This window comes from Aulonocara sp. 'chitande type north' Nkhata Bay, linkage group LG23, assembly GCF_057382095.1.
Source record: "Aulonocara sp. 'chitande type north' Nkhata Bay isolate Kocher_YH1m ecotype deep benthic linkage group LG23, A_spYH_male_GT1.1, whole genome shotgun sequence".
In the NCBI taxonomy this organism is placed as follows: Eukaryota; Metazoa; Chordata; class Actinopteri; order Cichliformes; family Cichlidae; genus Aulonocara; species Aulonocara sp. 'chitande type north' Nkhata Bay.
This window is the reverse complement of record NC_141365.1, coordinates 12,693,011-12,710,594: the sequence shown is the minus strand read 5'-3', so window position 1 is coordinate 12,710,594 and position 17,584 is coordinate 12,693,011. Positions and strand designations below refer to the sequence as shown.

The 17,584-nt window shown below is 44.1% G+C and overlaps 1 protein-coding gene across 1 annotated transcript in view; it reads left to right on the top strand.

Annotated features, from left to right (window-relative positions):
- The window catches only part of sema6bb (sema domain, transmembrane domain (TM), and cytoplasmic domain, (semaphorin) 6Bb), a 134,719-nt gene that overhangs the window by 76,782 nt on the left and 40,353 nt on the right, over window positions 1-17,584 (top strand). Inside the window, exons 6-13 of the mRNA XM_086282258.1 lie at window positions 2,811-2,909; window positions 4,370-4,460; window positions 4,866-4,985; window positions 6,351-6,439; window positions 7,199-7,416; window positions 13,248-13,379; window positions 14,342-14,491; window positions 15,418-15,597. Coding sequence (XP_086138384.1) covers window positions 2,811-2,909; window positions 4,370-4,460; window positions 4,866-4,985; window positions 6,351-6,439; window positions 7,199-7,416; window positions 13,248-13,379; window positions 14,342-14,491; window positions 15,418-15,597 — 1,079 coding nt within the window. The remainder of the gene's footprint in view (window positions 1-2,810; window positions 2,910-4,369; window positions 4,461-4,865; window positions 4,986-6,350; window positions 6,440-7,198; window positions 7,417-13,247; window positions 13,380-14,341; window positions 14,492-15,417; window positions 15,598-17,584) is intronic.

Below are 17,584 nucleotides of genomic sequence, written 5' to 3'. Positions count from 1 at the left end.
TGCTGCCTGAATTGGGCTTTGAATAAAAAAAGACTCGTATCTGGAGTGCCAAATGACTCCCTGGAATAGATGAATGGGGATTAATAAAATGCATGTGTGCAGCACAGGATGAGTTTGGATGATGTCTGTAAAGTGCAGAACTGAATAGTTAAAATGTTATAAACCTTGTTTTATTCTAAAGTCATGAAATCCTTAATGTTAGCTGAACAGCCACTGCCAAGTGAACACATTTGTGCAGCGGTTTGGCTCTTCTGAGTATTCGCTCCCATCTCCGAGATGCTGGCAGTGGGTCTGGGTTGTTATTAAGAGTGCTTCATCTGGCTTTGTGATTACAGCTCTGACCAAGCTGACAGACTGCAGCCCCACCGACAAACAGCATGCAAACGATTCTCACACACGAGCCTGCATCTGTGCTGTGATTCTGATGCACGCACACACAAACGTACTCGTTACATGTGTACTTAACTATATGCATCACGCAACACTCTGCGTGTGTGGGAGTGACACGCACACGCCCGCAAGTACTGTGACAGTCGCACTTCTGTTTGTCACATAGCGGCGCAACCATTAGAAATTTGCACCTTGCGCTCGACTCACTTCATGCGCTCACACCGTTCACGTGGAAACACTTCCTGCTTTCCTGTTTCTTTCTTCCCGCTGAAAGACGAGATCCCTGCGGGGAGAGAAGGGGAAAGGTGGGGGAGAGGGTGGAGCATCTGGAATAACACTCAGCCGTCTCGCATATCACTGCTTTCCCTCTGATCTCTTTCACACACATATGTTGGGTATTCATATCTTGTGGGGACATCTAATTGACATTATGCTTTCCCTAGCCCCTTACCTTAACCCTAACCATTAAAAATGGATGCCTAACCCTAACCCTTAGCCTAAACTTACCTAACCATAAACCACCTGGAACCCTGACACTAAAACCACATTTTCAGCCTCAAAAATGCCTTCAAACTCGTGGGGACTAGGATTTTGGTCCCCATAAGGATTGTTGGTCCCCACAAGTATAGTAAACTTACCATTTTTGGTCCCCACAAAGATATGAATACACACACACACACACACACACCACTTTTATTTCATCTCTGCTCCTCTTTCCATCAACATTAATGTGGGCGGTGGTCTTGAAGTAGACCCCATCTGGTGTGTCTGTGCGTGTGTGTGTGTGTGTGGCAGAGCTGGTGCCATCGTGGCTGGGACAGTGGTGTGCTGTGGTGTGGGTTGGGGGTTGCTGGCTGTATCAGTGATCTACTGTACATGACCACTCACTCTGCGTACTCGGGCGGCTGTGCAAGTGCAAATTGCTGTCAGTGCCTTTTGACTTTTACAGTTAAAGGTCACATCTGAAATTTGTGCTTAGCAACCATGGATGGAAAAATTCCTTCAGGAAATCAGAACATAAAATCATACTTTCAGGCTCATGCGCTGCCCTGTGTCGTCTTACAGATTTGTTTTGTGTGCAGTGAAAAGAGTTTCAACAAAATCCTTTCCTATAAACGAATAATCTTAGTTAAGTAGCATAATAGTGCGTGGGTGGTATAATCAAATATAGCTAAATTACCTCAACTAAATGTGCTCATTATGTGCAATGACACTTTTCAAAATCATATATATGATTTTATATATTAGATTCTAATTATTGATTTATATCTCTTTAATTTTGCAGCTACTGAGTTTGATCACCAATATATTGCTCAGTAGCTTGATCTATAATAATGCAATTAATCTCTAAAATAATAAGTAAATAGTACGGAGGGTGAAGTGCAATGATTGCATTCAAAATATGAAGCTGAAAGCAGCAGAACATGGAAATTAATAAAGTACTCGGGAATTAGTGATAGGTGAGCAGAAAGATTAGAAAAGTGTTTCCAGTAATTAAATTAAAAGGAAGTTAAAAAATAAATAAAGCTGCTCGTTCACCTAAATGCTGCAGGAAAGAGAGTGAAGTCTGCACAGTAGCTAACACATAAGCTAACCTGTACAGTTACAGATCTGTGATTAAAATAGTTATCGATCAGAAATGAATAAACGAGAATGCTTAAAGTAACCAATAAGCTGTTGAGATATAAGGTATGATATATAGATATACAGTATGTTTAACATGACAGACATGGCTGAAACAAATAGATGCACTTTACTGGTACATGAGGTCAAATTGAAAACTAAAAATATTAATAAATAAATTAATAAATGATGCCTTCTAATGAGCTAAAGATGATCGATAACGTGCTTTAACAATAAATGAAGAAACATTTTTAGTAGCACAGTATAAATGAATAAAAAAGCTAACAGTAACAACACAGTATATGTGTGGAGACACCAACATTTATCTGTATTTGGGACTGTGGGGCAAAAACCGCCATCATGGTGGTGCTGAACTCACGACTGTTCAAAGAATGAAAATGCGACTTGCTGTTATTTATTCATTACACGCGCTTCACGTATTGAGAAATTAGCCTTAAATCTGCCGCTTGTTCTAAAATCCTAAGGCTGCTTTGGATTACCCTCCGTCAATCAACTGCTGTGTGTATGCGTGCACGTGTGCATGCATGTGTGAAGGGGGTAGACGCCTAAAGTCTCTGCAGGCTACGTTCAGACTGTATCACTGTGATTGACAGCAGTAATGGTGTGATAATTCCACACATCAGGCAGCTGAAAAGCTTCATTTCACAGAGCGGTTTGGCTAATCAGCGTCTGAAAAATAAAGGGTTTTTTTCTATTTGCGCCATCATCTGTTCCTCAGACTCACCCCTCCTGCATATTAAGCCTATTCTCTGTATTTCTGTCTTTCTCTCGTGCAGGATGAATGCCGTAACTTCATCAAAGTGCTGCTCAGCAGAAACGGAGGCTTGTTTTTGTGTGGAACCAACGCCTTCAACCCGCTGTGTGCCAACTACACTGTAAGTAAACCCAAGGCGGGTGATCGCAGCCGCCCTACGCCGCCACCTGCGAGCGGTCGAGCGCCTCTTAGCTGATAAATAATGTCTATTTTTACAACAGAGTCTCCCTCCTATAGATCAATTAGTGCACTTGTTCAGGTGAGAACGCACAGCTTCATTAGAGCTGTTTGTCAAGCAGTTAAGTCAGTGCCGACTGCCTCCCCAGGAGTTATTTATCCTTGTTGTCTGGCAGCTCCAGCGCCTCGTTTTCCTGAGATACAACAGTTGTTATTTCTCGGCGGTTAAACTTTGTGGTCTGCCAAGCTTGTTATCATTGAGAGTCAGAGACAGAAAATCAAGAAGAACACAAAGAGGGGAAAAGAGGGAGAGGAGCGTATTCACAGAGTAAGGCTGCTGAGACGTGACTTGTTGCGGTAAAGAGAGAAAAGCAATGCCACAGATGGAGGCGGAATCTAAAAGATGCCAGAGTTCGAGCTAGAACTGTAAGCGTTTACTAGCCAAAATGTGTTCTGAATATTTCTCCAGCACTGTCCCACAGCACATTTGTCAGATTCTGAAGGTTTGCATCCATCAAGCAGCAAGTCACCAGAATCCTCCACCGTGCAGGGAGCGCGCTCCACTTCTTAGCCTATCCCCATTACAGTAACCGTTTTAAACTTGCAGAAGAAGAAAAAAAAACCTGCACATAAATATTAATCATCGACTGGGGTGATTTCACATCATTCCGCAGCGATATTAAATGAGGAACGAAGGCAGTGGAGTCGGAGGGAGAAAGAGAGAGAGGAAAAAAATCCTTTCACTATCAAAGGCTTTCTCAGATAAGTGTTATTTTCAGTCTCTCACATTTCAAACACGGTGCAACAGTGGAACACTGAGACGTACTTGCCCCATTATCTGTCAGCCGCTAATGACATTCTACAACAGCGTATACCTCACCTGTCTCTGCCTGATAGGCTGTCATTTTCTCTGGGGACTAGTTAGTGATGCTAGCTACTGTTTTATTTAAAGCAGGGTTTTAATGAAATGACACCTATAAATTATTTCATTTCAAACAGCCGATGAGAGCTGAAGTCTTCCAAATCTGCTGCTCTCCTCAAATAGTTGCTTGCGGCGACCTTTAAACGGTTTGTGTTTGTGTAATTGATAGTGAAAGAATAACAGAGATTTTATTACATGAGCTGCCAATTTTATTGAAATGTACACGTGTGGACGTGGATGCATAGATGTGTATGCGTCTGTGTGTGTGTGTTATTTATGGATGAAAATGGGACTCTCTTGTTGTTTGCTGCTGTGCCTAATTGCCTCCAGTGAATCATTAGTTTGCACTTATGGTAACACTCCCTAATTGCCATTCTCTTGTGGTTTGTTTTCATGATGCTGCTGTAGATGTATTCATATTGTTTGGAGTACCCAGATTGATGCATGCATCTAATTGTGTTTGTGTGTGTGTGATTTAACAGGGAGACACTCTGGAGATGCTGGGAGACACAGTCAGTGGGATGGCCCGGTGTCCCTATGATCCCAAACACGCCAACGTAGCTCTGGTCGCAGGTACGACATGGTTTGTTTAGCGTGTGCTGTCACACAATGAGGAAGTGTGCGATGTCATCAAAAGATATTTTTGTCCCTTGAGCAGAACAAAAGAGAGCCGCAGCGTTTCCTCAGCTTCAGTTTACCCCGTTGTGTTTGAACTCGTTCATTAATAATCAATAGTGTGTCTGAAACTGTTCAGATCCTTATCTGATATTAGCTGGTAGTAAAAAAAACGAATGTTATTTTTGTGTGGGCGTGTAGAAAAGTTGCAATTACATTGTTGAGTGGTCAGTCACATCGTGTTTATAATGCAGCGCATAAAAGGTCACATTAACTCCAGCTTCACTGTTTATGATGGTGCTTTGGCAGACGATCCAACTCACCAGCTGTTTTTATGTGTGTCTGTGTGTCTGTGTGTATCAGAGGGGAATCTGTTTACGGCCACAGTGACGGACTTCCTGGCCATCGACGCGGTGATCTACCGTAGCCTCGGGGACAGTCCTGCTCTGCGCACCGTGAAGCACGACTCCAAGTGGTTCAGAGGTATCTGCAGACACGTGTGCGTGTGTGTGTGTGGACGCTTTGAGTGGGCGTGTTCGTTTGTGTGCCGTCAAGCATAGTTATGTCGGCGCAGCGCGCTCAGCATCACGCCTGCTGTTGATGTTAATGTGAGTCTGATGGCTGGAGTTTGTGTCCACATTACTTAGCAGCACGTGGATCGATGCATATGCTGGTAGGACAGGTCTGAGTCAGCATGCAGGCAGCTAGCTGTACACAGAGCTGCCTCTTTCACAGAATCACCCATATTACACAGTGTCCGACCAAACGTTTGTCCCCCCGGGCCTGCAACAGGATCTCAAAGTTTTACTTTATCCTTGTATATTTTTGTTGGCTCAGGGGGAAAGGAAGCTAATTTTAATAACTTTATATGCTGCTGTGATAGTACAGCAGAATCTGTTAGTAGACCTAATCTAAACCTGTAAAAATACTCAGTTTTTAACCATTTAAAGTGCCTCATGAATCTAATACATGATGCACATGTCAGTCAAAAAAGCCGCAGATCTACCATAAATTATACCTGTGATGACAGCGTCGCTGGCACGGTAGCTGTGTTCGCAACAAGCTCGTTGTGTATTCATTATTCACAGCCATGCTCCTAGATACACGCTACATTTGGCACATGTGTATGTTTATTCGAGCATGCAGGTAAAATGCTTCCACCGTTGAGCCCGTCATGCCCCTTCAACGCCGTGTGCAGCATCGTCTGCTTCCTTTGACGTGACGCGTTTGACTGAAAAACACTGCGTGCACTTGTTGGTGACTTTGACTGCTGGAAACAAGCGGGCCAATCACAGTGCATGAAAGCTTTTTTCACAGACTACGGCTTTTGTTATTCGTTGAAACGCAAGATCCTTCAGTTATTTTACAGTTCGAATATTCGAGAGTAAGACACTTTGCATTTCCAGTGCTATTAGAAACCTTCTTGCGGTGTTTATGCTACAAAGTAAAAATACAGAGTGTGATTGGTGGACACTGTCACCAGACTGAGTGGACCTGCCAATCACATTGCCCGAGCCCCTGGTCTTAATGCTCACACAGGTTTTAGAAGGTCCCAGGCACACCTGCCTCGTTCCTCGGAAGCACGAGGGAGTCATAATGTGCTTATTGTTTGCTGTGAAATCCCCTTTCACCATGTAATGAAATTAAGCATGGCTGTTGCCTCTTTCTCACTGCCCCCATGTCGCTCGGTTGCTGTGGGAATTAATGATGCATTTGCAAATGGAAATGCTGTTTTGTTATACTCGTTCTCGCCTGTACTTCATGAAACCTGTTCTCTCCGTGCACTACTCCTGCACACGTCGCCTTTCTTGTTCGCTTCTCTGAGTGTTTCTTTCTCTTACGACACAGAGCCGTATTTTGTCAGTGCTGTGGAGTGGGGACCTCACATCTACTTCTTCTTCAGAGAGATAGCCATGGAGTTCAATTACCTGGAGAAGGTAAAGAAGTCATTGCGAAGGAAATATATTCTCCTCCCCTGCTGAGCACTCTCACATTACCTTGAGGTCCATTCACAGCATCTTTTAAAAAGAACTGGAGAGAAATGTGGGAATTTATCATTAGAATGCAAGCATGAAGAGAGCTGCAGGTCTAGTATCTCTCTGTTAAAAACTGCGATGACCTTTCACCTTTGTATTTGTTTACGTGCATATCTAATGCAACAAGTCACGTTATTACCAGCTGTCTGTATTAACCTAAGAAAAACTGGTCGATTTTCTACTGACTTGATATATTTCTTGCCCCCAGAGCAGTAGCTGCATCTTTATTAAAACTAAAAATAAATAAATATAAACCTGTTTCATTAATAAATTAGCAATTCACTTTTGGGGAGTGTTTGCAAAAGGCCCCTGGCTGCGACATGTTTACAGAGAGCAGAGTAAATTGATACTTAAGCGGCATCGCTATTGTGTGTTCAAAGAAGCAATTTTGAGATGCACTGACATTTTCATGAATAATTGATATTAGATTTAGCATTATAAAACAATGATCTGTCAAAAAAGGGTTTCCACATTGCAAATAGCATGCAAATGACTCTTCAGAGATCGCCCTGGAGTTAAAAAGAGCTTTTTAATATGTAGTTTTCAAGATGAAACCTCAGGAAATATTAACTGCCCAGCTTTGGAGTCATCGGAGATATAAGCAAGCTGTGCTCGTTCTGTATAGTAAGTATCATATTCTCTGCTCGCGGCTCCTCACAGGTGGTGGTGTCACGCGTTGCCCGGGTATGCAAGCGGGATCAAGGCGGGTCTCAGCGCGTCCTGGAGAAGCAGTGGACGTCGTTCTTAAAGGCCCGTCTGAACTGCTCCGTGCCCGGCGATTCCCACTTCTACTTTAACCTGCTCCACTCCACCAGCCCCATCATCAGGATGCACGGCAGGGACATCGTCCTGGGGGTGTTCTCCACACCAGCCAACAGGTACCTGCACAAACAGGAGACTCTCTCACACACAGGGAGACTTAAGACCCCTGAATCGTGGCCTTTCCTTCATATGTGAAGAGCGCGGCATGTACATTCGACCAGCGCAGACCTCCATTCTCTCAAAGAATCCTCACGAGTCCTCTGGTTATAGAAAGTCCAGCTGTACTTGTTTCTTGGTGAGCTTATGGTATTTAAAGTCTTGCTGAATGTTCATTAAAAAATTATGCTCTTCATTAGAGTAAAAAAGCAGGATAAAGTAGGTTTGCACACATGAACAATGTCAAAATTGGTGAAAATGCTCAAGTCAAGACTCTAACTGTTGATCTTTTATATACAGAGTGCGGTTGTGTCCCAGACTCCTTTGTCCATTTCACATTTTTATGACACTGCTCTTTCTTTGCCTTTGTATGAACTCAGTATGGGATGTTCAGGTGTGATATATAACTCAACATTGAGTTGTTTTCGTGAAATCACTGCTTATATTACATCATACGCGCAGCAGAACCCCAAAGGGACTGACTTCTGTAAACCTTTCTGCCTTTAAGTGCATTTTTTTGCGGGTTGTTTATTTTTTTATAGATTTTTTTGTTTAATAAATGTGTGAATGAGGCCTGGGGGGGGTCCTCTGTCTCTGTCATGGTTGGTGTTTTTAAAGAAATGCACATGTGTGTAGTTGCCTCTTTTGTGGACCACCATAGTTTGTATCTTCGCCGACTCTGAGACAAAGAGCAAGGTTTCCTACAAGCTCCAGAAAAACGAACGTGCCTGTGTTGGGGTGCAGAGGTCAGGATTGTACAGAGTAATCTAAGACACATGGAATGCTTTCATGGAGGACAAAAGGGTGATTTGTTGAAAGACACGATTAAACTGAAGAACGCTGAGAGGAGGAGGGAGGAGAGATGTTACCCGGTAAGTGGGGGATTACTGCAGGCTGAGGGCATTAGCAGAGCCAAAGACAACACAAACTGTAACCCAGAAAAAGTGAGAAAAGAAAATGTAAGTCACAGCTGACTCAAACGATGAGCCTTGGCAGTGTGTTTTTTTAATCCCATGTCTCTTTCCTCATACAGTTACAGTAATCTGCTTATCATGCTGCGTTTGAAGATGCTTTCACCGAGCACTTTGATGCTGTTTTTCTCGGCATTGTAGGGCATCATCTTAGAACTAAGTCTGAGCCTAAATTGCTCTGAATGTTTGCGTCCTCCGAGCAGCAGAAGGATGAAAGTCTATGACTATATTGCAGTCTAAGTGGCTCATATTATAGAGCGGGATTCAGTATAGTTTCTCTGTGATGGCCCACTCATGTTACACTACCTCAATGGCATTTGCTGTGTCTGCTAGAGCGAGCACTTTAAAGCACACACTTGGAAATGCTCGCAACCGCCTTCTTTTTGGTGCGATAGCAATCCAAACCTCTCACTGTAATGCCACCAGCAGCCTATCTGCCATCAATCAGTGGTCCCATTATAAGAATATCTTTATTTTTTAGAATATAATGGAGCTCTGTCGCAGCGGGCGCGGGAGGTGCACGGTGGGACAAGCACAGAGGAGACAAGTACATTTAAAAGGGAGAAAAAAGATAAAGAGGAGAAGAGACGGATGAGAAACTCAAGGACGAGGAAGTCAATAACGGACAACACGTGCGTTCTCTGACATCTAAAATTGTTTCATCAGCTGCATCTTATCTGCGTGTTTGGAAGGGCACCGCTGCGAGTGGGGGCCACTGCCTGCAGAGACAGATGGATGCTTTATGCACACACAAACTCGCACACTCGGAAACATTCACAGCGGTTCCCAGATAACAGCATTTACAGTTTACCGAAGAAGCGCGCCGGCTAAACACACACACGCCCACACCTGCCTGCGCAACCTGCCGCTGGGCCCTGTTTTAAATAACCCGCAGCCGAGCCAGAGAGAAAAGGAGGTTCAGATGGACAGATAAAGAGGAAAGTAAACACAAAGAGATACAGAGAATGTGTGAGGTGATCTAAAAAAACCTCCCACTGGCCCCGGTGTGGCCCACTGCGCCACACTGGCCAAGTGCTTGCCAGACAAATTGCTTTGGCTGGCAGCTTGCAGTGAAAACAGCACGAAGAAGGACCCGGGAGTGGAGGAAAGAGCCATTCTCTCCTGCTATTTGGCCTGTGCAGTGTTGGACTGTAGCATGGGAATGAAGTCAGGGTTTTACTGTCTCCCCTGGACGCTCGGGAGTTACTCATCTCCACCTGTGAGCCACGTACTCCTGGAGTCATTTTACAGCTGCTCCACTGTTTTGGATCATTGTGGGATCATTTCATCTTCGTTTCCAGAACATAACATCACCCCAGGTTGCCAGTTCCTTTGTCGATCCAGCGCCGGAGCCCAGGGTCATTTCTCTCCCAACGGGAATGAAAGAGGAGTCCAGACTTCCTACCGACCACCCTCCTTGCACACCTGATGCTCAAAGTGTAGGAGCTTTCTGGTAGCTGTGTTTCCTAGTTTATATAATAAATGATATATCTTTAAAAAAAGAGCAGCGGGATGTCAAACTGAAGGGTTACCTGGGGCTGGTAATGAAAACAAACCATTCTCATTATTTTTATTTGTCGTTGTTTTGCCAGCTAAAAACGTCTATTTCTCCTGGAACAGACTGACAGCTCATTAGTTTTGTTATAACCGCCCAGGAATGGAAGAAAAATATTTTATGGAAAACAGAGTAAATCTGCTGCATCCTGAGAGCGGGAGGCCATGTTTGGGTTTGGTTGTAAAGAATCCCAGGGGTCGGACAGCAGGATGCCCCTGTGGGAAAACACAGCAGAGGAGGGGAAATGAGGAGGACAAGGAGCAGGAGGAGAACAGGTTTACGATGCCAGGATGCACAGCTGTGCAAGCTAGACCCCCTGGGTCTGCAAGCAGAGAAGGCATCAGAATACATAATGAGGCAGCTAGCTGTTTCTTGAGAAATGGGCAGTGGATAGGAACAGGTAGCACGTGGAACGACCACGGCACCCCAAACAGCGAGAGTTTAAGAGCGAGGTTTGTTTGTCAAAATAGGCCACGGAGGTTAAGTTAGAGAGAAAACGAAAAATCCACACGGACGTCAAAGGGAAAGATCAAGAGAAAGTATGAAAAACATAATTGTCAAAGTTCAGCAGCGTGGCGGGCAGGATGTGGACACAAATGAAGGACTCGTGAGACAAACGTTAAGTAAAGGGGAGCTTTAATGCTCAACTAATTCAGAAACACAAAAATATAAACTGTGGCTGAACTGGAATAAACAATCCCCAAACTAGGAATCTCAGGGAGACATGGAGCAAGGAAACACACTCCCCAGAGGCAGGACACGGCAAAGGACACAACAAAGGACACAACGAAGGACACAATGAAGGACAGGGGGACACTAAATACTCCTGGTATAATGAGGGGAGAGGATACAGGTAGGAACAGCTAACGATAACGAACAAAACAACTCGTGGGGAAGGTAATAAAACAGGAAGAGAGACACAACCGAACAAAGAAAGACAACGAGACCAATGCAGAAACGGGAACAAAAACGCATAAAACTAAATACTGCAGTAACCAAGATACACAGCAACTCGAACATAAGCTAAGATTGAAAGGCAAAATATAAACAGAATGCTGGAAAATATAATAAATGGAAAATAGAAACGTTATCTGTGACATAACAAAAAGGCACAAATGATCCAAATGGTAGAAGTGGAAAATGTTCCAGTAAACCTTTTTTTTATAACATTTTACAACATACTTTACGGGAGCCTCTTGCCCAGTGACAGCCCACAGTTTCATCAGAAACCTCAGAAAAAAGCTTTAAGCCTGTCTGTAGAAATGCTACAGGTTACAAATTTTATTTCTCGACCTTTTTTTGAACAAAATCATCTTTCTATATTTATACCGGAACAGAAATTTTATAACCCTGATGTAAAATCTATAAATACATATATCCAAAGTCTCTGTAAGAGTTAAACCACCAATTAAAAGATTTTCCTTCCGTCCTGTAAAATCCTGGTGTCACGCATCCGTTTGGACGGTGTGAAAATATTTCAGGCTGTCAGTGAGTTTGTTAAACAGCGAGGAAGCCCTTCAGACTCCACAGAAGTCCTCTCAGACAAACATCACACGAGTCTTTGTAAGCCTTGACAGTCTGCCACTCAACACCAGCAAAGAAGGCAAATTTCAGCAGGCTGAAGGAATGATGGAGATGTAAACAAAGGGAAAGCAGTCTCGAGTATGAGGGAGTAACTAGGAAAATTATTGGAAATGAATTTTGTGTGTGAGAAAACACACACACAGACTTAAAAAAGTAGTGGGAGAGACAAAGAGAATAAAAATAAGAGTGAGAATAATTAGGAGAGTTCTGTGAGATAAACAGCCCGAGGCTTTTTGGCTTGCTTCTGTCAGACACCGAGCCCTACACGGGCCAAGCCCAGTGACCTGCAGCGAGAGAGAAACATAGAGCCGGGGGCTGGAGGGGCGGGCGAAGGTAGAGAAAGGAAGCCAAGCTGGCGGTGATGCAAAGCTGGCAGATGTGTCAAACATAACATCTGGTGCCTGCAGCCCCGAGAGAGACGCCGTATCGTCCACAGATACGCCCGCAGCTCCGCCGTGCCGCCCGGGGTCGAGTCACATTCCTGCCTACGAACGATAAGTACCCAGGGAGACGGCGTGACCCGATCAAACGGCACATCGGGAGAGCGCGGCTCCCTACCGCAACCAAAATCCAGCCTTCAGGCGCTGCCGTTCCAAACAAACGCTGCGGCTTTCAAGGGGCAATCAACAGAAACGCCTCTCAGCTTGATGCAGCGTCCTGGGGGCAAGCTTCAGAGACCCTCACATTCACCAGCTGGACATTTACTTTTGAAGGAAGCGTGAGAAGAGGAAATAAACAGACGGGGACTCTGTGGGTTTTATGTAGCAGCAGGTTCCAGGTGACTCAGTCTCAGGTTTTTATAATGTGTGTGTGTATCTCTAAGGTATTAATACTGAGTCACTGTTCTCACACCACGCACTCCATTAGTCATTGATGAGGACACAGAGACTTCAGTGTGGAAGGAGGAAGCATGTTCAAAAACTCACTTCTTATCTCACCCTGACACCGCTCTCTTTACTCCTTTGTTCCGTAGTCGAAGCGCAGAAACGTGGCCTCAGAAGTGAGTCTGACTTTGTGTGAATGTGTCTGTAGTTGTTGGTTTTGTCAGTGTGTGTTTGCTCGTGTCGAGTGTGGGACACAAACGCTTCTCAGAACAGATGCTCTGCGCCCTTTCGCTGGGTCCGCGAGTAGTTGAACAACCTCCGAGGTGCACCAGGCGTTTTACTGTAACATTTTGTTGGGTTCGTTTCCTTTACGGGAATCTTCTGCCCCTTTGTGAAGAGAAAATATTCAGTGACTCACTTCCTGTTTGGTTTATATTTCAGGAATTCCAGCCAAGATCTTTTCACGGGCCTAATCTAGCTGTTGCATCCATCGCGTATCTATTCTTTGGACACAGAGTTGACAGCATCTGTCTTACCCTGCTTTTCTCTTCGTCTCACTACCGATTTCCTTTGTGTTCCAGTAATGGATGTCAAAATATGAACAGCCCATATCCAATTTGTCATCTTTGCCGGGTGTCTGTCTCTTTTTCTTGTCACAATTGACTTTCTATATTTTAACTCTTTTCCTATTTCAAGTTTCACAGTCTATTTTTCAGCCGAGCTATAATCTACCTCATCTTCTCTTTTCCGTCACTTCTTCTTCCCGCAGCCTCGTTGGAACGTACAGCCTGCTGACACTGAGCCATTCTGTGTCAGTTCAAAGTGTTTTTATCAATCGCCCGTCTCTGTCTCTGTAGCATTCCAGGTTCGGCGGTGTGCGCCTTTGACATGGAGCAGCTGGCTGCTGTGTTTGATGGAAGGTTTAAGGAGCAGAAATCACCAGAGTCTATTTGGACGCCTGTTCCAGATGAAGTCATCCCAAAACCAAGGTGCAGATGGCGGTAATCAATTTGTGCACCTGTGTTCGAGTTGTTATCAAAGAATGATCAGGGGAATAAAGCTGCGTTGTAAAGTTTTGTTTTGAAGTCAGAGTTGGCCGTAAGACTCTTTGGAAAAGGTGTTTTGCAGGTTGTCGTTCGTGGGTAGGGTTTCATCCCCAAAGGGCATATAGACAATGCAAAGTAACATGAGTGAATTTTACTCCTGGGTCTTTCAGTCAGGAACACTTTGGGAAAAATGGAGGATTGTTATTCCATCTGCAGCGAATTATATATATGGCAGTGTGGTTTTCTGCTGAGCTTCTTCCTCTCACACACACTGAAAGCCTATAATGGGGAGACAGCAAAAACCCCAAGCATAGACCAGAGCAGGCTTAGCATCAAAGGGGGAATAGCTGGGATTTCAATGTCTGGGTCTCAAAGTGGCTTGCAGAGAACTGGAGGCGGGAGGGGGCGGTGTAAATTGTGCAGCCTTTATAAGATTTCCCAGTTTTAATGTAGGATGTCTACTTTATACTAAAAAATGCATCGAGGAGACTATTGTTGTGATTTTGTGCTATATAAATTAAATTAAATTGAATTGAATCAACCAAACAGATGGAAGGGTCCCAGCTGAACCCTCAGCTGATGTGTCCTGTGAACTAAAGCTACGGTTGTGCTTTTTATATGATTAAATAAGTAGGAAAGACAAAAGTCTGTTGATACACACTGAAGCAGAAAAATCCCTTATCACAAGGATAAAGCTTGTTGCCCTCCAATCTACGTCTTGTGCTCGTGCATATCTGTCACTTTATTTCTACTTTATATGTCAGGTCCTTTTAACTGAATCAGATCAGTATGGTTTGAAAAAAAAAAAGGATATCTGTCTGAGTGTGAGACACTCAGACTGTTTAGACTGCTTAATTATATAATACTATCTTTGTGCTTAACATGCTTAATCTTATTTTCCCCAGACCCGGTGGTTGTGCCGTTCAAGGATCCAAGTTTAATTCCTCCAACTCCTTCCCTGATGAGATGTTAAATTTTGTGAAGACCCATCCTCTGATGGATGAAGCAGTCCCATCACTGGGACAACGACCCTGGATAGTGAGAACCATGGTCAGGTGAGACGGTCCGAGCATTACTACTATATTATTCACTCAAACTGCATGAATATCTCTTTGCAACATAATGGTGAGACATTTTATTATATCTGTCCAGTTGGAAATATGTCCATACATATAGAATATATATGGACATATTTCATTTTTCCCGTGTTCAGCTGTAACAGCTAAAACAAATTAAATCTGTCATGCTCACAATTGTTTGTTTTGTAACCAAAGTTGAAAATGAATGAAACTGGGGGTGCACATTAATTACGCTTTAACAGTTCAAGTCGCAACAGTTAATTAGAGGAGATGCGGTGTGTATGAGATCTGAAACGGCCTGTAACCCTGTATATTTACATGAACTCCTCCCTTTGCTGAACAGCAACCAACATAAGTTGGTTGTTGAAGCCTGTGGTAGCAGGCAAGCAGCTGTGGCCCATCAAGTCCCACATAAATACTGGTGCCTGCCCCCCGCCTCCCACTGTCTACCGTACGGAGTCCCACAGCCACCAGGGGATTATGGGGACCTGGTGCACGAGGAATATTAAACACCCAGCACAACATGGCTTCTATTCTCATCTACTTACTCACACACACAGAACTCTGTGTGGATCAGCAGCACTCTGCTATTGTCCTAGGACAAACCCATTTACTTGAGTAATATTATTAATGTCGGAAACGTCTGGCGTAATTAGTTTATTATGCAAATTTGATGAGCGGCTTCTTCTCTAAGGAATTCATATCATTTTCCAGTGACTCGAGTGAAAATGGCATATCACGATTTAAATTCACACCAGGCCGTATTTTACATCTAAACCAATAATTTGTAATGCACTTAAATCATAAACTCACCTCCAGAAGCTACTTTGTGGAAGTGAGTCCCAAATGAGCTGCACAGCGCCGTGGCATTAACGCAGCGCTCTGTTTCCCCTGCGGTTCAGGTACCAGCTGAATAAGATTGTGGTGGATACCGAGGCCGGGCCCTACAGAAACCGCACCGTGCTCTTCCTCGGCTCAAGCAGAGGGACCATCCTCAAGTTTCTCATCATGCCCAACCAGGACAATACCGTTACCAATAGCAACATCTTCCTGGAAGAACTGGAGGGCTTCAACCCCGATAAGTAAGCGAGTACAACAAAGCATGATCTGATTAAGAATTACATACGTGTTTTTGGATGTAGATGTGAATAATGTGTGATGGAGACTGCTGGCAGGTTTCTGTCATTAAAAATGAGCCGTTTTCACACATGAACTCGTCGGGCGTCGGGGGATTTAGGTGAGGACAACGTCTGAAGCTGTCCTTTTCCACATGGAGCACACTTCAGACATCTCCTCACTGGAAATACTCCATTTGGTTCAGGCGGCGTCTTTGCTTTTCCCACACGAGTGCAAATAAGTGCAAATAGACATCACATGGACTGCATCGGACTCTTTCATGCACTTCCACTCAGTGATGCATGGTAAAGTTCAAGGCTTCAGTGCATGTGTGAAGACAGTTGATATCGCATCCGTGCATGATGCATAGTACGTGACATGTTAATCAGGAAGCTTTAAAGTTGCTGTTTTCCTTATGTGACTACAGTGGGGCAAAAAAGTATTTAGTCAGCCACCGATTGTGCAAGTTCCCCCACCTAAAATGATGACAGAGGTCAGTAATTTGCACCAGAGGTACACTTCAACTGTGAGAGACAGAATGTGAAAAAAAAATCCATGAATCCACATGGTAGGATTTGTAAAGAATTTATTCGTAAATCAGGGTGGAAAATAAGTATTTGGTCAATAACAAAAATACAACTCAATACTTTGTAACATAACCTTTGTTGGCAATAACAGAGGTCAAACGTTTACTATAGGTCTGTACCAGGTTTGCACACACAGTAGCTGGTATTTTGGCCCATTCCTCCATGCAGATCTTCTCGAGAGCAGTGATGTTTTGGGGCTGTCGCCGAGCAACACGGACTTTCAACTCCCGCCACAGATTTTCTATGGGGTTGAGGTCTGGAGACTGGCTAGGCCACTCCAGGACTTTCAAATGCTTCTTACGGAGCCACTCCTTTGTTGCTCGGGCGGTGTGTTTTGGATGATTGTCATGTTGGAAGACCCAGCCTCGTTTCATCTTCAAAGTTCTCACTGATGGAAGGAGGTTTTGGCTCAAAATCTCACGATACATGGCCCCATTCATTCTGTCCTTAACACGGATCAGTCGTCCTGTCCCCTTGGCAGAAAAACAGCCCCATAGCATGATGTTTCCACCCCCATGCTTCACAGTAGGTATGGTGTTCTTGGGATGCAACTCAGTATTCTTCTTCCTCCAAACACGACGAGTTGAGTTTATACCAAAAAGTTCTACTTTGGTTTCATCTGACCACATGACATTCTCCCAATCCTCTGCTGCATCATCCATGTGCTCTCTGGCAAACTTCAGACGGGCCTGGACATGCACTGGCTTCAGCAGCAGAACACGTCTGGCACTGCGGGATTTGATTCCCTGCCGTTGTAGTGTGTTACTGATGGTGACCTTTGTCACTTTGGTCCCGGCTCTCTGCAGGTCATTCACCAGGTCCCCCCGTGTGGTTCTGGGATCTTTGCTCACCGTTCTCATGATCATTTTGACCCCACGGGATGAGATCTTGCGTGGAGCCCCAGATCGAGGGAGATTATCAGTGGTCTTATATGTCTTCCATTTTCTGATGATTGCTCCCACAGTTGATTTTTTCACACCAAGCTGCTTGCCTATTGTAGATTCACTCTTCCCAGTCTGGTGCAGGTCTACAATACTTTTCCTGGTGTCCTTCGAAAGCTCTTTGGTCTTGGCCATTGCTGAGTTTGGAGTCTGACTGTTTGAGGCTGTGGACAGGTGTCTTTTATACAGATGATGAGTTCAAACAGGTGCCATTCATACAGGTAACGAGTGGGGGACAGAAAAGCTTCTTACAGAAGACGTTACAGGTCTGTGAGAGCCAGAGATTTTCCTTGTTTGAGGTGACCAAATACTTATTTTCCACCCTAATTTACGAATAAATTCTTTACAAATCCTACCATGTGAATTCATGGATTTTTTTTTTCACATTCTGTCTCTCACAGTTGAAGTGTACCTCTGGTGCAAAT